The 22259-nt window shown below is 36.6% G+C and overlaps 1 protein-coding gene across 1 annotated transcript in view; it reads right to left on the bottom strand.

The window, feature by feature from the left end:
- Positions 1–22259, bottom strand: part of LOC145686782 (sperm-tail PG-rich repeat-containing protein 2-like) — a 279330-nt gene that overhangs the window by 129144 nt on the left and 127927 nt on the right. The window contains exons 9-10 of the mRNA XM_081760440.1: positions 16403–16548; positions 8323–8400 (exon numbers count right to left, since the gene is read on the bottom strand). Of these exons, the coding sequence (XP_081616566.1) occupies positions 8323–8400; positions 16403–16548 (224 nt within the window). The remainder of the gene's footprint in view (positions 1–8322; positions 8401–16402; positions 16549–22259) is intronic.

Below are 22259 nucleotides of genomic sequence, written 5' to 3' on the forward strand. Positions count from 1 at the left end.
AAGAATTGGTGGAATGAAAAAGTGGGAGGAAACGGGAGTACCTCGAGAAAACCCAGGAATACGATGTTGTCCAGCACAAACTTACTTACTTGGGGATCCAACCAGGGATTCCATGCACCAGAGCAGGCCCCTATCCACGGGGGGCTAGGGGGATGCCCCCCCCCTAAACTCTGGCTGACCCCTAAGAAAGTTTCACGGTAGGCTTGCAAATGAACTGTAATATGGTGATGATAATATGATTGGGTCGTGCCCCCCCAACTACTACCGAGCCCCCCCCCCTAAATTCTTGGGCTGGCTACGGGCCTGCACCTGAGGTAAGCGCACTACCATTGAGGCACCGCGCCCCCTTGATTCTGAATTTAAATCACCAGCATCTCCAAACCGAAATAAAAGTTCGTTTACAGAAGTCGAAAGTGAAGACAATGCTCCTTGTTTTTAAATCAGACAAAGAATTATTCACCATAAATTTCTTCCATCGCGAAAGACCATCACTGCAAATTACTATGTTGATGTCTTAGAAGTTTATGGAAACGGATTCCACGTGTACAGCCTGACTACTCAGCACTAGGCAGTTGATTCCTGCTTCATTACAACGCACTATACCAAGGTGACCAGACGTCCCGTTTTAGCCTAAACAGTCCCTTGATTTTAACTGTTCTTCCGTTTTTTTCTGATTCTCAAATGGGACGCCTAAATGTCCCGCTTTTAAGCAAAAAATGACCCAGGCGTCCCGTAAGTATTATGGTCAATGCAAATTGTACACTTTTCCTGTATCAACACTCACTGAGAAGGTTCAGTCGTGTCTGAAACTTCTGAATGTTGAAATGGGAATTGAGTGGGCATTCTGAGTGTTCAAGTAGTTAAAAGTATTGTTGAGTAGTACTTCAGTTAGAAACGCTGTGTTATCATTCTTACTTATGTATTTTGTAAATTGAAAACACTGCTGAGTCCGAAAACACAATCTGAAAGTCAGAGATAACCCCTCCCCTCCTCTGTCGCCATTTTTGCAAGTAAAAATTCTGGTCACCTTGCACTATACAGGAGTTTTTGACACGAAAGCAAGTGTGTATGTTCAATCATCCTACATATTCTCCTGATTTACTCCGTTGTGACTATTTTCTATTTCTCAAACTGATGTTACCATTGAAAGGGCGACTCTTTGATGACCTTCAAGAAACCCAAAGAACTGTGACGCCAACTCCTCGGGATGCATTACAAACCAATACGCAGAGGTCGTTCCACTCGTTGCACGATCATGCCATACATTGTATCGATTTAGGAGGAATGTACTTTCAATAAATAACAATAATATCATACCGTGTTGTCTTGATTTTATTTCATTCAATAAAATCAGTCTCATTATATAGACCCTAATTGTCGGACACTGCATTTCATAGTCACTTGCGAGACAAGAGATTGGACTGTCCTATCTTGCAAAAGTATAGATAGTGAAAGTGGTGTCTCGTCTCAGAGTCTTTTACTACTGGAAGAGCTATATCTTGTCTCGAAACTTCTGTATCATCCCGTCTCGATTATCAGGATATTTACTCCAGAAAATTTAATTTTTCCCCCTTCAATTGTCAACTAAACTTTATTTTCTTTGTGCAACAAGTATCAACAGGGTGATCTAGCAGTGACGTAAATAAAGGAACAAATGGGGCTTGTATCTCGGGCGCCGGATTAGGGGCGCAAAACTGGACAAATCTTTATTTTCATATAAGGCAAGGAAAGGACTTTTAGCAAACTAATGATCATAAAAAAATACTTCAAAAACTTAACAGGACAACAATGACTCACCAACCTTAGGATCATATCCAAAGAGCATAAGTTAGCTTCAAAGCTATCTTTTGAGGACATTGTAAAAATATTTGCAGCCAAAAGAGCCCGGAAAGTTTAATTTTAGTTCCAGCTTTTATATCGATTTAAGAGATTCGCATAAGGCCTGAGTATAATACTCGAGACAACAGCTTGACTGTTTGTCATAATTAAATATTACATTCTAAAGCAAGAGACTGTTGATTTATTCTACACATATGCATATCCTGATATAATTTCAAAAGCATTGTGATTTGCAGTTATTATGATTAAGACTATAAGAATATATCAAGGATGCTACTCTCAGATTATTTGGGAATCAAATACTAATTAGTTTCGTGTTTTATCTTGTACTAAAAATTATGTATTGCAGTTTTGAAATTGAATCACTGATTGGAAAAAGGGAATAAGTGCATCAGACCTAAGTTTTCAAAAACGCTAAAAAACCTTCCCGAGGCGTTGTTTGTATTCGTTGCAAAAAGTGTATAATTGATTACTTGTAGCAAAAGAACTAACAAACACTAAGACAAGAAGAAGAATCTTGTATTGCAGCACTGCAATTGATTAGATAAGCTTAAAAATGGAAAAAATATTCCCTTTTTCCAATCAATTAGAGTTGGACGCAATTGTAATTGTGTGTAGGTATGTAATGTGCAGTTTATGATAGAAAGCTATGAAAATATACATGCTGAACACAATGTTGTATGTTAATCTTGGATATATGTATCCGAACTATCACGAATGTTAGGCTACTAACACTTTTATTGTCACCGTTCTTTTTTTTTTTTTTTTTTTTTTTTTTAAGCACATGTTATTCGTACAGCAAGAAAAGTCATACAATAGACAGCTGAACATAGTACGTAGCAAAATACGTTGTCAAAATAGAATTACTTTACATAGGGTACTATCCGTCTGCAACTTCGTCTTCTACAGTTTCTTGGTCAGTGATTTTCCATGAACAAATCATCTTATAAAATTGTTTGTATTGGTTAGGTATGCATTTGATGATTTGTGAAGAATCGTTGATCTTTTTCTGATTGATCGGGTCTTGCCAATCGTATGCCTTTGACGTTGGCAGTGGAACGTTTGTGACATCACTTTTGAGTAATCGAAAAATATCAGTTCTTAGTCCATTGATAAACTTATGAGCTTGCACATAACCTAGAGATTCTGCTTTACATTATAAACAGTGTATTTATTTACGTACTTGGAGTTTCACCGTTTTGTCCACAATGCTACCTGAAGATTTCTTCTAAAACGGTTACCATCAATGTTTAAAATCTAAGATTTCTTCATTGACAACTTCGTAAACCTGAAATGGAGTATCAGTATTTCTTGCATTCGTAATCATGTGGTTATACTGTGCTGGTAAATAAATGGGATTGTGTCGTTTGAGTTCTCGTTTGATTATAACAAAATTTCGGTCACATGGTAAAAACTGTGACGTCTGACAGGCAAATATTGCTGTTTAGTGGTAAACCGTTATGACACGATCAGACTGAAAAGCATTAATGTCATTGTATGATTCCAGTTTTGGTATTGTATGATCGACACTTGTACACTGAAAACACGTAAATCTGTAACTGATTGGGCCAAATATTTCTCTATAGATTGTGCAATGCGAAGACAATGCGAAGTATCGTAACGTCAGCAGAGGGCTCTAATGGTTGTCTAAATACTGTACCGTAAGTCCAAAAAATTATAATATTATTAAAGAAATAAAAATCAAAATGAATTGTTATATCAATAATTAAAGTAACAGTAAATTCTTAAATCAAATTAAGAGTGCAATTAAACGAATGGTTGCAATCTCTTATTGTCATAAAATGACAATATTTTATTAATGAAACAACTGACTTACAATGGTAGTATAGTGGATATTTTTGTAACAATATAAATTATTTACCAGTGAACATCCAAGAGTACTGAATGTATAATCAGACATAGTGCTGTGTCAGATTAATGGTATAACAGATCATTATAATTTTACTCAATGCTTAACCAAACTGAAATAAGCTAAATATTTAAGTATATGAACTTAGCCTGTCACTTTCGGAGACCTCCTGATATCATGTCACATGCAAAATAGACAGTTATAGTTCCCTGTAGTCATACTTTACCTTATTGCATATTTCGCTTTCTCTTGACCAGAAAATTGTCTCTCTTGCGGTATTTGTAATTTCGTAAAGACCATTCCATTGCGATGCTGGATGCAGGACCCAGAATGCAGAATGATTTTTTACTTGCAAACTTGGTCATTTTATATGGACTATTGTCCTTGTTTGCTTTAATTATTTTTCCATTTTACTTCGCCAAAAGCCAAATAAAAATCTTAGGAAAGTCCTAATTACATTTTCTGACAAAATATTGTTGTTATCTAATGATGTAAAAATAAGTATTTTTGAATTTTAATTTTCCCTGAAGTTTGCTTTTGTCTTTTTCGTGATTTTATCTGAATTGTTAATTACTACTGACAAGCAATGCTATTTGACTACAGGTGATTCTTGACTATTTTGCTTCTGCTTCCAACGATTTCTTAAGTGCTGTCCTTGTGAGTTTTTAAAAATAATGTGATGCATGTAAAAGTTAAAATATTACAGAAAACTTAGTTCCATCTTCACCTACCAAATTGCCATTATAATTTTTATATAAAAAATGATTTTTTAAATTCTCAGTTCATGGTTTCATTACATTACCCCACCAACTGGAAGAAAAATTCCTGAACAGTACCTTTAGTGTATGTCATTAGTTTTTAAATTCTTAGTTCGAATAAACATTGAATAAACTGACAAACACTAAACACTGTGAAAACCACTGAGGGGTGAAAATAATGTCCACTTGAATGATTGTGGTCTCACTTCGAACACTGGGAGGTGAAAAACGGGGTCTTCTAATTGTCCTCATCGTGGCCATCGATAAACGAAGAATGTCCCTAGTTACTCCACAGAAATCGAAGACGATGAAATGTGTGATGAAGTGATTTGCAACTAGGCCTCTGGGAATGCAGGGGCTGAGAGCTGCGACTAACTGTAGGCAACCGATAGTGGTTCCTATAGATGGTCCTCTTCTTGATATGTACTCGGGACCGTAGTGAAGGATGATGAACAGCTACGCATTTGGTGTGGCATTTGGGCGTCACCTTTTGCTGGGAGCTGCGAATTAACGATGTCCTGGCCAAACCAAGGACCCTTGATGAAGGATGAAAAACAGCTTGGCGTCTCGGTGTCCGTCGTGTGGACTGGAGGCGGGCTAAAGCTGCGGTGATTGGTTTTCCGAGTTCTGGAATCGAACCCTGGACCTTTATGATGATGGGACAGCTGTGGCACTAGAACATTTCAACAACAACTGGAGCCAAGGTGCTGCTGAATGATGAAAGTGACGATGTATCCGTGGTGAAACAGGAACGGGAGGAGATGCTGGCTGTTGTGGTGGTGATTCTGGAACAGCTGACGTAGAAGCTCGGCATAACGGCAAGGACTAGTTGACCATTAGATGTTCTGGCTCTGGAGAAAGATGGCTGGATCTGCATGTGAGAGGTGCTGGAGAAACAGAAGCGGGCAGGCCAATGCTGGTACAGGAACGTCTGGAAGATGACCCTTGTAGAGGCTGGAAGTAGCATCTGGAACTGGACCATCTCGAAGAAGGATGTGCCCATGCTGGTGGACTACATTTTGCTGGAGAAGGAACTGGCCTCCTGCAGTGACATCTCTTTGCAGTTGCATAATGACAAAAGAAATTGCATTAGTTTTTTTTTTATTTTTTTTAAACTTTTCGTGTTTTTGTCGTATTGCAATGTAAGGTAAAGTTGAACAATATCGAAAATTTATGGTAGAGATATGTTTAAAGTTTATATTAGTATTATTATTGAGAAATATTTTGTTCTTGACAAATATTATATAATAAGAACAAGGAAGTTTTCTCAGCAACTGTGTTTGTTTACTTGTGGTTAATGACCCAGAAACGAAAGAATGACACTCCAACCGTTATTAGATGGAATGTTATGATTAGAATTGTAGGGGAAGAAAGTGTGTTTTTCTGAAAAGTGAAAAGTGTCCTGTGATGTTATGTCCTCGTGAGAGTGCAATTGCCTGTGCGTAAATGTTATTGTTAGTGATTTAACTTGTGCTGATGTAGTGATTTCTCGTGTTGTTTTGTGCTTATAATGATATGATTATGATGTCTCAGGTAAGTCCTATAATAATGAAATTAACGTAGATACTGGCTATTTCATCTGAGCATAGGAGTTGAATATTAGTCTTCCCCCCACAAAGAAGACTAATATAGGGCGGTAAAATATTCCTGCACACCGCAATTCCAGGAATATTTTTTACCTCGGTCTATTGTAAGAGCATGATTTACTGACAAAAGAGGAAATTCAAATACAAACCCTCGTGACGCGACTCCCCAAAACGCCACGTTTAGTGAGTATGTTTCAACTCAATTTTGTCAGTACTGTTTATGGTTTGAAACTGAACAAATTATTCGAGCAAGATATACTTGTTGTGAAAATGGAATAGGATTCACCTGAGAATGATTAGTGATTTTTTTAGTACGAAAAACAAATGTTGAGAGTACAAAGGTTAATTATGTTAGTACAATATGAACGAAAACGAGAAAAACAGGCGATAGTTTGAGAGAAATATGCAAGTCTATAATTATGTTAGTATTATACGATCGAAAACGAGAGACGCAGGCGGTAGTTTGAGATAAATAATTAAGTCTACTGTGAGCGATTGTGTATAAGAAAACATGTATACTAGCAAACAAACACTATGCTAAACTGATAACAAAATTATTACAAAAAATTGAAAATAATTCGATATTGTTTCTATGACACAGAGAAAAACAACATATCTATTTGGCATGTCACATGATAGCATATGTTTGCCTAAGGAGCTATGTACCGTAAGTCAAAAAATTAAAGAAATAAAAATCAAAATATTAAAGAAATAGTGAATTCTTAAATCAAATTAAAAGAGTGAACTAAACGAATGGTTGCAATCTCTTATTGTCATAAAATGACAATATTTTATTAATGAAACAACTGACTTACAATGGTAGTATAGTGGATATTTTTGTAACAATATAAATTATTTACCAGTGAACATCCAAGAGTACTGAATGTATAATCAGACATAGTGCTGTGTCAGATTAATGGTATAACAGATCATTATAATTTTACTCAATGCTTAACCAAACTGAAATAAGCTAAATATTTAAGTATATGAACTTAGCCTGTCACTTTCGGAGACCTCCTGATATCATGTCACATGCAAAATAGACAGTTATAGTTCCCTGTAGTCATACTTTACCTTATTGCATATTTCGCTTTCTCTTGACCAGAAAATTGTCTCTCTTGCGGTATTTGTAATTTCGTAAAGACCATTCCATTGCGATGCTGGATGCAGGACCCAGAATGCAGAATGATTTTTTACTTGCAAACTTGGTCATTTTATATGGACTATTGTCCTTGTTTGCTTTAATTATTTTTCCATTTTACTTCGCCAAAAGCCAAATAAAAATCTTAGGAAAGTCCTAATTACATTTTCTGACAAAATATTGTTGTTATCTAATGATGTAAAAATAAGTATTTTTGAATTTTAATTTTCCCTGAAGTTTGCTTTTGTCTTTTTCGTGATTTTATCTGAATTGTTAATTACTACTGACAAGCAATGCTATTTGACTACAGGTGATTCTTGACTATTTTGCTTCTGCTTCCAACGATTTCTTAAGTGCTGTCCTTGTGAGTTTTTAAAAATAATGTGATGCATGTAAAAGTTAAAATATTACAGAAAACTTAGTTCCATCTTCACCTACCAAATTGCCATTATAATTTTTATATAAAAAATGATTTTTTAAATTCTCAGTTCATGGTTTCATTACAATACACACAGTCTCACAGTTGTGGTGGTATCCTGTAGTGACTGGAAGAAGGAAATAAGAAACGTAGTTATTCCCTTTTTCTAATCAGCGAGAGATTTTGTCTTCTAAATTGGTCATATAGAGTTGCTCAAACATTCCTATTTTCTACTCAATGATGTAACTATCTTAAAGAAACACATCTGCTATCTCAGGTTAAAATCGCAAAAAATTGTACTTATTCCCTTTTTCCAATCAGTGGTTCAATTAAGCTTTACGAGTTGAAGAAAAGAATGGCATAAGAGAATTACTGTGTGATGCCAATATCAGGCATAGTCGGGGAGCGTTTTGGTTTGGTTGATAAAGAGGGGTAGCGCTAAGACGAGTTCTTGGCCCGGGCGACAACCAGTCTAGCTGCGCCGGTGTGATGTAGATCTATCATGACCTGCTTGGTCATGATTTCCAGCAATCTATTTCATAATCAACAGAAGTCAAGCACGTCAAAACCGTTCGAATGTAACTCACGGTGACTTTCTTTTCTTTTCTTCTTTCTTGTTCGTTTTCTTTTCTCTTTTTTCATTGTTATTATCCTAGAGCTCAAAATTCAATTCAGTACATGGAAAGTGTAGTAAAAAAGTATTTCCCTACCTTTGTTCCTGCTTTATCTGTTCTTCTAAGCTTTAGACGGTAGAATCTTCTTCTTGGTAGTACTTTCTTCTGCACGGGCTGAAATATAACACAACAGAAAGTTAATGTCAGTTAACATACAAATACCTCCATTACTAACTAACTTAACTCTATGGCCTATGGAACCTGGAGGTTTAATACCGCTTTCACAAAAGCTTTCCACTGACTTCAATTCTTAGCCTACTAGATCCAGTTTCTACTTTGTATTCCTATTTCTTCGAGATCCATCTTAATATAGTCCTCCCATCTGCATCTAGGTCTTCTAACGGACGTTTTCCGATTGGATTTAAAGTTAAAACTTCCAAAGCGTTCCTACTTTCTTCCATTCTGGCTACATGGCTTGCCCATCTCAGCCTCCTAACTTTGATGGCCCTAGCCATGTTTGATAAACGACTTAAATTATGTAGTTACTCGTTATGAAGTTTCCGCCATTCTCCATTCCCGTTCATCTTGGGTCCGAATATTCGTCTCAGGATCTTGTTCTCAAATACTTTCAGTCTACGTTCTTCTCTCAGTAAACAACCATGTTTCGCAACCGTACAGGATGACAGGCAGAATTATCGTTTTATCTATTTTAAGCTTCAAATTTATCGACAGAATTCGCGATAACAAGAGATTTTGAACTGAATAACACGAATTTCCTGCTTTTAGTAGACATTTAATTTCTTCGTGAATATGGTTTTGGTCTTTTGATATTGATTCTAGATATACCGAAAATATCCACTTTATCGAAAGCATTATTTGATATTTTAATGCATCTACAGTCCATACTTATTTTATTATTGTATGTGGCAGTGAAAATGACACTTAACCTTCTGTCCTTACGTCCACCAACCCACATACAGCAACATTGCCAATGTTGTGCTGTGGAATTCAACTTTTGCTGAAATGTATGCTCTTATGAAAATAAGTAATTAACCATCAACATGCCGCAAAGATCCAAAGAATTTTACATCAGTTAAAGAAAACGCGTTAATTGTGCAAAACTAGTTTGAAATGTGTGGATTCTGTGAGTGGCTATTTAGCTTCAAACGTTCTATTTGAAAAAGAAAAGACTAAATAAAAGCAAACGAACTAAGTCGCAATCAAATATGAATATTAAAAAATGTTAAGCGCAAATTTTATGTAAATTTCAACAATGTATAGGTGGCAATCAAAATAAATAAGAACAGAAGAACACCACAAAATACAAAGTTGTCCAAGTAGTAAAATACAATTAATGCGTTTTATTAGAACTAAATATTTGCGTCTAATTCTTTTTAAAGTTGATTGATTTTGTGCTACATAACTCTATAAAACTTACAGAGCATTACGTTCACACTATTTACAAAGTGATAACAAAGTATATCAAGAATCCTTACATTTTTCTCAATTGTAGAAATTATTTTCTGATTCTTAACTGTGTGTACTCAGGCTAGAGGCCTAAGCGAAAACATATATTGTATCTATTTTTAGCCATTATGATACTGGCAGTGTTCGCACACTTAGTATAACCTGACCAGGATATTAGTGCGGTTTTTCGTGGAGGGCGCTAGTGTAGTGTTTACATCAGTTTCTAGGTAAGCGCGGTGGGACAGGGGAACTGAGAGCGTCACTCTGCAGTATATCCAACGATTTTCAAAAGTTGCAGTTTACATGTTATAAGTAGCCTAATCTGTTTCGCTTAGTAAAGAACTTCATAAATTATATAGTTGTTATTGAATGCAGTAATGGTTATTCCTGCAGTAATGCAGATGTATTGTGGATAATGGCATATGCATGGAAATTAACAATTTAAGAACAAGATAGCATACAAGTGAGTTTCTACCGTGTATTAAGCAGATTATATATTAAAAAAATGATTAAGTTTAATTTGATTTCATTATAAAACAGTAGAAACCTGTAAAACTCAGTAATAAGATGTAATGACTAAAATATTAATTATGGGTTGGTAGCTTAGATACTTGCGCAATATCTTGTAACTGTAAGTTTAAATCAAGTTAAGGCTCGCGATGCTTGTATTTGTTTTAATGTAGGTCTATCGATTGACAACTAAATTATTTTCTTGAGTTGTAGCCAAGAAAGAATTCCGATACGTTTCCACTCGAGAACTGTGGAAGTTCTCTCCGTTGGTCTATTGGCTAGCGCATGTGTCTTTGTTGTACGTGGTTCTGTGAGAGCCCAACAATTAATTTTACAATGTTTCACTTTCATTAATCATCTGTCTCCTCTAGCATAAAGAGCATAATCATGGGACGTTAAACTAAAGAAATTTCATTTCGTTGTTTCGATTAATGTGAACCCTTTGGGGGAAAAGGAAGTGAAGAAGAAATTTTCCTTAATTTTTTAAAGGGCTACGGGATTGGATAGCTTGTCTTTCGGGATTGCCTTGTAAAACCTGATTACAATGTATCTTTCTTTTAGGATTATAATCGTAATCCAGCCTTTTGGTAAATGTGAAATAAAAGTATCGATAAAACATCAGCGTATGGGTAATGTAAGCATAAATATCATTGGTTCAATACACAATAAATTCACAATTTTTATTTATGAGTATAGAAATTCCCTTTGAACTCCCTCTGAATTTCTTTCAGACCCTAGGTCTCTTGTGACAAAGAATTAATTCTATTATCTGTTTTCATACACAATATAATTTTGAAACTTGGGAGCCTAATGTTGTCTTTGTGTCTGTAATACGTAATCATTTGTCGATTGACTTCAGAAGACTGTGAGCATAAGTTGCATATAGTTCAAACATATCAGATATACGGTCTTGTTTAACAAATCCTGTGTGAGCATATGAAATCCAAAGACAAAGGTAATCAATCGTCTTTAAACAGCTGTATTTTTATTTCAAGTGTAAGTACTAAAATGTGCTACGTAGATTTCCGGCCAATTGTTTCATCGCCGGTATCTTTGAGCAATGAGATAGCAGTGGAAGACAAACTTCGTTCTTCTAACTTTATATTTTGAAAAACTTACGCAAGTGGTTTTGTTACTTAAATACATATCTATTCACTCTAATCTAATTCAAAAGTACCATTAACTTTATAATAACATAATGAATGTAAGAGTTACCCTGAAAATGTATTTTGTATTTCTTTTTTAATATGAAATTCATTTTTTATGAATTTCACGAGCTATAAGAAATCAATTGTCAGGCTCCCCACTTTAAATTTTAATCGCTCCCCTACCGCCTCAATGTAACATTGGGTTTATTTCTTTTATTTTTTTTTTTCAAAATATGGCAGAAATACTGAATTTTTAAATTACCAAACCATGCTAAATAATGACAGGTTAGATATCAAAGAAAGTTATCTTTATCTACCTTCTTAATTAGGGGCGGATCCAAATCTCCTTCGGAGGCGGTTAGATTATCAGTTTCTCTCTCACCAGTCTTTTGCAGTACATCCGAAAATGATCTCAATGCAAATTTGTTACTGAAGGTAATGTCAATCGATCGATCACATGGTCCAAATTGGTAGCAATTTCGAAGACGTCTTATCTCAAAACTACACAATAGAACTTGCTTTAAACAATGAAAGCGCAGTTGCCAAAATATAACTTTGATTCACAAAGATGAACTTCGAGGTTTCGTTAACAGATGAATTAGGAATTCCTTACACTCTAATGCTACGAAGTTCTCAGTGTTCCTTTGTACAACACTGAGGTTAGTTTATTCGCAAGTTATTGTCATATTAATATGGAGGGTGTATGTACTTTTTTTTTTTTTTTTTTTTGCAGCCCCTTAAAATGTTCTGAAAATAACTTCCATAACTTTTGAAATTGTGTTTGTCTTAACTTGAACATATGCGTGAAGTGGTTTATTATGAACAGGGCAAAAACAACTGAGATAGATTAATTACAAGTGATCCGGTTAGAAACACTGTTGTTTGTATTTTAGTTCCAAAATCGGCCGCCCGCACTCGTTCGCTGGTGGACTAATACCTGGTACAATTGTATACCAAATTCAGCCCTTTTTGTCATTCGTCGGCCCTGTGGTACCACGCTGGCATTTTCAGCCACTTTTGTGAACAAATTGGTAAACTTCTACCCAACTCAGCACCATTTAACAAATATTCGTCACATTTTCAAAAGTGTTAGTAACACTTTTCCTACATCTCACATTACTCATATTGTGTTGGACTTTTGAAAAATGCTTTTGAACATTCATTCTAAACGTTGCACTGTATAACGCTACGAACTGTGTGTGGAAAATTCGGATAATGTTAGCCCTATATGTTTTCTGTTTTTATATGCGTATTATGTGTTTGTCTGCTGCACTAGTTAGATATACGTAATAGATACTACTGTGACTTAAAATTATTAATGACGTGTTGTGATGTCTTTCAGGGAAGGTTCTAGCTTTTACATTTTTTACAAATGTTACTTTACATACTATATATTTTTATTACAGTCCTTCGGTCGTGAAATCAGCGAGAATAAAGTGCAATAATTTATATTTGATTATTTTATTATAACATACTGTTTACACAAGAACTCGGAGATGATTGATTTCTTCCTCGTTTTATGTATTTTTTCATATATATATTTATTCATATATGGCTATAATACTGTTTTGGTTTATTAGTCACTTTGAAATAGAGGCGCGTTTGGTTTCCTTATAATACATACCGAAGATGAGTTTCATCTACTTCTACGGTTGTTCGGAGTCCTCCTATTTGGATGTTTTTAAAAAGTAATTTTTAAAAAGAGCACTTTCTTGATTTGGACTCTTGTAATAGCGGAAGGGGGTAAAGTAATACAGAACTTTACCTCTGTGAGTTTCGTGTTATAGAGCCATGTATTACCATGGAATAAATTAAATTCAGCCCTTTTTGTTTCAATTTGGTATTATTTTTCAGCCCACTCCAGAGCTAGGATTGTGGCAACACTGGATACTGGTTTATTTTTGGGACGTCGCTAGAGATATTTGTTCCAAAATTATACTTCTCTCACTAATTTCCTTCTTATTTTCCCCGCAAAATGTTTCCGCTCGGCGACATGGAAATGTCTCATTTGGAATAGATAAAATTCAAAGGTGTCACTAGAAGTAGGCTGATTGTTGAAAATTTACAATTGTTTTACGATTTGCGTATCAATCCAAATATATAGCATAAAAAACTACAGTGCAAAAAACAAAGATCAATCTGTGCTAGGAGAGCATAAAAGCATGAATGCTATTTAACCGAGTCATGGCAGGGCGAAGCTGGTAGGCCCGAGGCTTAGCGAGAGGGTACGTTGGAAAGGAGCAGGCGCGTCAGCAAGGGTAGTGAAAACAAGTAGTTTTGGCAATGTTACGAGTTTCAATGACACTTGTGATGGTTTCATACGAGTAGCGTTCCACTTATAAACATAAAATATTGCTTCTATACACTTTGCAGAAATACATCGCCAGTGAAAAATAGTATATAATATAGTCACTTTTTGTATGCACTCATTTATTTTATCCGTTGTAAAGCACTTGTAATGATTTTACACTAGTAACTCTACACTTCAAAATCTAAAATAATGGTATATGTGCATGTGTAGAGTCTATGTGTGTGTGTGACTACTTTGGGGCGGAACTATGAATGGGGGGTGGCTTGTGATTGACTGAGGAAAATCCTGATTGGCTGCTGTTTTTTCTACGAGAAATGGCTTTGTTGAACTCCAGCCTTTTCTTTTGTTTTATTTTTATTTATTTATTTATTTATTTATTGAAAAAGAACCGAACAGACAGAAAAAAAGACATTCATGGCGGAATACCATGCGCGGCTTGTGAGGGAAGTGATACCGGTAAAAATTAAAACTTTACGTCTTCAAACTAAGCGGAAAAATTACGTAACACTCTAGTTGTATATATAATTATCTTAGGTCACTTACTGCAGCTGAGAAGCTTCCATGCTCGACGGTCTTCCGGCTAACCTCTTCCTCTTCACGTACATTTTTTCTGTTTTCGTATCGTTCATTAATTGTAGTCTCTTTCGCCCTCTTCCTCTTTTTACTGCCACCATACCCTCTAGCACGTCCCTCACTCATGATAGAGTTCCTTTTTAGCCAATGTTCCAACCAGTTTCTCTTTCTCTTCTTAATAATATCTAAAACTGTTCTTTTCTACTACACCATTTCTAACACCCTCTCATTCGTTTCCTGATCGACCCAACTAATTGTTCTCATTCTTCTCCACACCCACATCTCGAAAGCTTCCAATCGTTGTCCATCATTTTTGCGTGATGTGCATGTTTCTGACCCATACAGCACAATACTCCACACGAAACATTTTATAAATCTTTTTCTGAACTCTTTATTCAAAGTCCCACAAAATAGTCTTTTCTTCCTCCTAAAGGCTTCTTTCGCCATTCCTATCCTTGCGTTTATTTCACGTTCACACTTCATATCATCACTAATAATACTACCCAAGTATGGAAAACTAGTCATCTGTTCTATTTTCTCCCATCCTACTTCTATATTTGACACTGACATTTTCGTTCCAGTCACCATGGCTTTTGTCTTTTTTAACATTTATTTTCATTCCATATTCTTCACAGCCCTTCCTCAAATTTTCTAACATCTCTTTAGATTCTACTACAAGCTCCATATCACCTGCAAACCGTATACATCTAATCATTATACCTCCTCCTGCTGCCTTCATTTTGTAGCCTCTTTTTCACTATCTCTTCTAGATAGATATTAAATAATGTAGGCGAGAGACAGCATCCCTATCGAATTCACTATCTCTTCTAGATAGATATTAAATAATGTAGGCGAGAGACAGCATCCCTATCGAATTCACTATCTCTTCTACATAGATATTAAATAATGTAGGCGAGAGACAACATCCCTATCGAATTCACTATCTCTTCTACATAGATATTAAATAATGTAGGCGAGAGATAGCATCCCTATTGAATTCACTATCTCTTCTAGATAGATATTAAATAATGTATGCGAGAGACAGCATCCCTATCGAATTCACTATCTCTTCTACATAGATATTAAATAATGTAGGCGAGAGACAGCATCCCTATCGAATTCACTATCTCTTCTACATAGATATTAAATAATGTAGGCGAGAGACAGCATCCCTATTGAATTCACTATCTCTTCTAGATAGATATTAAATAATGTAGGCGAGAGACAGCATCCCTATCGAATTCACTATCTCTTCTAGATAGATATTAAATAATGTAGGCGAGAGACAGCATCCCTATCGAATTCACTATCTCTTCTACATAGATATTAAATAATGTAGGCGAGAGACAGCATCCCTATCGAATTCACTATCTCTTCTACATAGATATTAAATAATGTAGGCGAGAGACAGCATCCCTATTGAATTCACTATCTCTTCTAGATAGATATTAAATAATGTAGGCGAGAGACAGCATCCCTATCGAATTCACTATCTCTTCTAGATAGATATTAAATAATGTAGGCGAGAGATAGCATCCCTATCGAATTCTCCTTCCAATTGCAGTCTCCTCTGTCATTTACTCCCCTATTTTAATACTTACTTGTTGGTTCATATATAAGTTTCTTAGTCTTCGATCTTTCCATTCTAACCCAACCTTCTTTAGAACTTCGAAACAACAATTCACACGGTCAAAAACCTTTTCTAGATCTAATTGTATACAAAAATTAGAATATTAGTTAACTTTTCTTCACTTAGATTGAAACGATAAAACTCAAATTTTTACCGATATGACTTCTGTCACGAGCCGCTTCTGTGGAATACCTCTTCAAAAAGGAATATTATTTAAAAGGAAAAAATAAATGAAAAAACAAACAGTGAAGCAAATATCTAATGTTATCACTCGTTGAACTGCTGTTAACTAGGCCGGTAGCCAGTCCAAAAATGTAGGGGGGTGCGGCTGAAGTTAAGGAGGGCCCGATCCAATCATATTATAGTTCATCGCCATATTATAGTTCATTTGCAAGCGTAATGTGAAAAGTTTAGGGGGACCAGCAAAACTTTAGGAAGGCTCGGCCCCCCTAGACCCTCCTGGACACTGGCCTGCTGATAACTAGTTAAACTCAATAACTGCATAATTACTGGAATGAAATTTTAAGTCATATTTACCTTTGGAGTGCATGGTATGTTGCGTTCGATTTTCTGGGGTTCTCTGACTTTTCTAAATCGTACAGCTGAAGTTGCGAAAGGAGCCTTGCATCGGGGCCTTAATTCATTTTCTTCTAAAAAGGTTTTCAGCTTATATGCTCCGGGACCTAGAATTGAAGATAAAATTAAATTATGTCAAACTACTTTTTTTTAACTAAGAGGCAGTCTCTTGTTCAGAAAGAAAAAAAAAACTGTCTTCTGGCCATAACTAGACCTATAGACAAAATATTTAAAAACACTTTAATCAATAAAGATTTGGAAAAAGATTTTTAAAAAAAGCACTGTTTAATACAATTTTTTGCTGTAAAAATCAGAATTAAATGTTAAAAGTGACGTAAATGGTCATTTTTATTGTATATACAAGACTGTATGTAAAGCTTTACATTATTCGAGGAAAAGCCATTACAGACCTGTGAAAGACACTAAAGAAAAGCCGGCATTTAAAAATTTTCGCAACAGGTGGCAGCAACATTGTATTGCATACTGAGTCTTTGAACATTAAATTCGAGCATTCATGTCGCGGAAGGGAAGTGTCGTGTGGAAATGGCAACCGTGATGCAAGAATATACGTGAGAGGGCAAGTGGGCTGTAGCACGTTTACTGTATGTGGAAAAGGCTCCATAACCAAAGAAATTCATAATCAAATACAACCATGTAATCCATAAACAAATACTATCAGTGTATGAAAAGAGCAGTGTTTGTCGCAGCAAGCAATGCATAACTGGCTCGCGATATTCAGGTTGGTGTAAAAGGACAAGCTTTGCCGATAGATGTCACTACTGTCTTTGTATCTCTCTTACGTAGTTTTTACCTTTCACGAAAATTAACGATTTCTCTTATAAGTTTCAACCTAGAGAGTTCAAATTTTTATAGAAGCAACATCATAACCTATCGAAGGGAACAATCCGTGCCGATTTTTTCTTTAGAATTGTCTTCATTGTTGAAACAGTTACTGAATATTGTTAAAGGTTTGAATATCCATTTCACAATCAAGCCATTTCAACCTCTATATCTAGAGGCCTTCTCGATCCGTAACCTGAGGACACGCCATGCCGTGATGACAGGAATCCACGCTACACGGATATTTTTCATGCTAGATCTCAAAAACTAAGCATGGTCCATCAATTAGGCTCGCTTTCGTTTGCGTTCAGTTGTGCAAACATTTGCGAATGGCGTTTGTTCCGTCTTTCTAGTTCAATGATCACTGCCACGTCTATATGAGTGTGGGGGTTAGCTTCCCCTTACACCCACGACACCCATCGTCTAACTGGACTGCGGTATTAAAGCACTCAATGTATCAGCAAAGTGTCATCGAAATCTAATCAAAGTTATGGAAGTTAATGTGTTCACATGGTGGCGTTATATAGGATAGATAGATGTAAAACGAATATAGACTCAATGATTCCAGAAATGTAATGTACAGCGACATACAAAATCCGAACAGATGCATCATACCGAGGCTCTATTTCTTGTGCTTATGGCTATGATAGATTGAACAGTCACATCCCAAATATTTGTAAACAAATTTTGATTCTTACGCAGCTATCAGTGTCCCCACGAACACTCCTACGTTACCTGGTGAAGCGGACCATTTAACGGCGTCCATAGCTACGGATCTCTTTCAGTCTACATTATATGCGCGTGTACCAGCAATTATCTGCAAATATGCCCATAGAGTGCTGAATGGTACGACGTCATCTTGTCGGATGATTCCCTCTTCTGTAGTATCTAGTGGTACAGTGACAATAGACTATGTAATGTCTACAATCTATATCCCAACGTCGGTCCAAGACTGTGTTGTTGTATGGGATGCCATTGAATTCATTTTGCATCCTCGCGTTTACTACACATTGGGTGTCTTTGATCAGTCTTGAAGTGTGGGACCTAGATGTGGCCTCCTTACTGCAGATACTATATAACGCCTCCTTTCAACAGGATAATGCGCGTCCTAATGAGACACACAACGTCTTATACTTTATAGGTGGACATAATATTTCACGCTTCATGGTGATCTCTCGCCAGTTCAACACGTCTGGGCCATGGCTGTATAGATCGTAACATATGAGAGCCATCCTACAGATTTAGTTGATGTGCTTTGGTAAATGTCAAAGATGAGCACCACTTTTGTCTTAGAATAATATATATATATAAAAGACTATACACATAATTCAATTTACTTGCAGAATTTGTTCTCGGGATGTACTCTAGATCATGTAGTCTGAAGTGTTGCCATGTGTCGAATTTGCCAAATACCATGTGTCGCATTTGGACGTTACCACTAGATCTGTCCTAATAATACTATTCCCATCAACAATCCTGTGGATCTCTCTTAAATGCTCTTCCCAACAAAGACAGGTTTAAAATTCCCTACCTATTTTCATACGAAATGCCTAAACAACAAGTATATACTTCAGTTTTCGAAACATGTATCTTATTCTTAGATTTCAGAAGCCAAATTCACAAGTACTGTATTATTATTATTATTATTATTATTTTATTAAAGTCTAAATGTTCTAAATTTCACAGACTTGTCTGGAAGAAGCAAATTGCGAAGTCTTTGGTTCAAAAGCCATTCACCATGACGAAGAAGCAACCTTCTACTGGCAAACGAGCTCCTCCATCGCATAAAATGCCTCTCTTTTCCTCTCATTTCAGTCATTACCAAAGTGGGATAAAAACGAACACTCACGTGTCCGAAATTAAAGTAACGAATAGCCTAATCAACAGGGCCCGGATCTTGTTGACCTAAAAATTTCTAGAAAGTGACCTATAAAATGACACTAAAATTCCTGTAAAATGCCCGTAAAATTCACAAAAATTGACCTTAAAACTTGCGTTTTCTTAAATGTTTATTTCGTAAAACTTTGACATTTTTTAAATATCCATTGGATTTTAATTAACGTTTGTCACTCATATTCAAAAAGTTTTGTTTCAGTTAGTTGCAGTCCATTGGTCATTTATGTTCTTTGATCAGTCCATTGTACGGCATTGTACTTACTGAAAGCGTCAATTCACTCCTGAGTTGAAACTAGGAAACACTCTTAAACAATAAAAGTTCGCAAGTGTAGACTACATGAGAATAATATTTATAGATAAAAACCCTGTTTAAAATCTTTGTACGCCTTCCAATTCATTTTTAGTTATTCACGTGATCACATCCTTTGTGGTCAACAACCCAAAACTATCTGTTTAGACAACTACCAACCCCCACCTTTCGTTAACCAGTTACAGTTTAGTTTTCATTAGCTTGTTAAGAATGCAGTTTTTCCACCACCAATAGTCAGGAAACAAGAAAGGAGATTATTCAACTTCGTCTTTTCCACAACTGTAAACCGTGTTCATTTAAAGATTTCCTTATGTAGAAGAAAAAGAATAAAAAGACCATAAGTGACCTAAAAGTTACTTTAAAATATTAAAAAAATGACCTGAAATTTCAAAACGGCAAAAAGTGACCAAAAGTTGACCATAAAAATATATATTTTTAGAACTTAGAATTGATGGATAACCTTTTTATTGGAATTTGCCTTGTCTTATGCGTAACAGAAAAAAGTTGACTTGTCAACAAAATCCGGGCCCTGCTAATCAAAGATACTAACAGACGTAAGCAGGACGTGAAATTCCAGCGATGAATCAGAGTGTATAATAATGTACAGAATCAGGAGCAGAACCGAACATATGTAAATTACACAAATGAAAGGCACAATATGAATCTAAACCTGTAATTAATTACAACTGTGGCTGTGGTGCAGCTATAATCAAAGGAATGCATAGGGTTTTGATGTTTCTGGTTGCCCTGTACATCTTGTAATAGAGAATGTAGACCATTGGAACTGTAGTACACGCTGTACATACGCTGTAGTACATACTGGTTTTCAGCGTATAAAAATATTTTGCTTAGGCGGAGCATTCTTTGCTTTCAGAAAACCTTTCAACAGGGGCGACAAGGTTCAAATCAACCTAAAAGTGACCCATATCTGGGATGTTGGAATACAAAACCGGGTCCCAGCCTCCTTCCACACGTACACACGTCTGTAGCCGCTGTGCGGAATGAATCGCGATTCATAATTGAACAATAACATTCTCATTCCTCTAGGGTCCGTTATGATACCGTCTTTATCGCTGTTGGTTGTGAGGGTTCAGAGGGGGGTACTTAACTCGCGTTCGTGTGCATAAAGGCCCCACTGTAGTGCAATTGCTCTGCACGTCACAAAATTGAGATGTCAGTAGCAGAACAAAAGTCCGGAGCGATCTGAGTTGCATTCATGTCTCTAGAGCGACGGGTTGTTAATGTTAAATTTACAATAGGATGTTAGAAAACATGATTTGATACTATTGACCAATTTTCTGATATTTTCGCTCCGGCAATAGGCCACGTTGACATCTGTATGCTGGAAAATATTAATAATTGCTTAATTAAAATCCCCTGTATATAAATTTCATTTTTGCCAGCGAACAGAAGATATTTTAAATTTAATTCACAAGATTCTGATTTGCTCGCCTGTATAATATACCTATCATAATTTGTCATCCTTGTACAGAAATATCTACCTCTGCTGTGTTTCATGGGCGCCCTTGCCCTGGGCATCTCGTGAGAAAGGAAGCATTCGCTGGAGCAGCGCTACGCGATTAAATATGCTCTCACCTGAGCAAAACCGCTTCCGAGACGCTTGTCTTTGTCAAGGAGGCTTACAAAGACGACGCCTTGTCAAGGGCCAAGTTTTTCTGTGGTTCAGTGAGTAAACGTTGACGATGGGAGACCGTTGAAAATATGGAGCGAATGATGGTTGTAATCCAGGAGATTTATCACTTTGGACACGTTTTTGTACAAACCGCTCATTGAAGGGTGTTCAGAGCAAAATTTAAACGCGTAGCGCTGCTCCAACAAATGCGACCCATTTCGCATGTTTCCTGCCGTGAACAAAACTCAAAAACAGCTTTTGTGCCACGCGTGACGCTCTGTGCGTCAGAGCTCAGACGCGACTGTCACCACTGCGTTGCTTAGTTTGGAGTCCCCACCACAATTCCCCGGGGAGTAAAGACCTGCACGGGCCGAGCCCAGCCCGAGGCCCGAAGCCCGGCCTGCGGGCCGACACTGTTATTTCTTTTGGCCGGGTCGGGCTTGGGCTGGCCGACACTGATTTCTCTTCAGGTCGGGCCGGGCTGGGGCCGATCGATTGCAATTCTTTAATAATTATTGACTTTCGTTAAACGATAATTTGAATAAAGCCAAACGTTGAAGAAGTGTGTCCGTGAAAAATGTTACAAAGAATGCAATAGCTATTTACAGTTTGTGTTGCTTAGCGGCTCCACTTTCACTATAGAGGATTGCAGGCATTATGCGGTAAATTGAGCTCTGACCTTGACCTTCACTGAACTCAAAATATAAAAAGAAGGGGTGGGAATGTTTTGCCTGTCGCTAAACAATATTGCCATCTTCACTTTATGCTAAAAATCAATTAAGTTAGATTTTTGTTACAGGGAATGGAGTTTTTGTTCTCTCGATGACAGGCAAAGTTAGGAGGCAATAGTACCATTGGGAAGGCAAGCGCAGGTTGTGAACCAAAGTTTAGAAAATGTTTCTGAGGCTTAGGCCAAATTTAGTACTAAGAGAAAGATTCGAGCTCGAGCTAATTTTTTAAAAAAATTATCGGGCCGTGGTCGGGCCAAAAACTTTTAAAATTTATCGTGCCCGGGCCGGGCTTGGGCCAAGAATTTTGAAAAACTTATCGGGCCGGGCCGGGCTCGGGCCGAAAATCTCCATAACTTTTCGGGTCCGGGCTGGGCCGAGCCTAGGTACGTTCGGGCTGGATTGGGCTCG

The sequence above is a fragment of the Thermobia domestica genome, chromosome 5, assembly GCF_964235325.1.
Source record: "Thermobia domestica chromosome 5, izTheDome1.hap1.1, whole genome shotgun sequence".
In the NCBI taxonomy this organism is placed as follows: Eukaryota; Metazoa; Arthropoda; class Insecta; order Zygentoma; family Lepismatidae; genus Thermobia; species Thermobia domestica.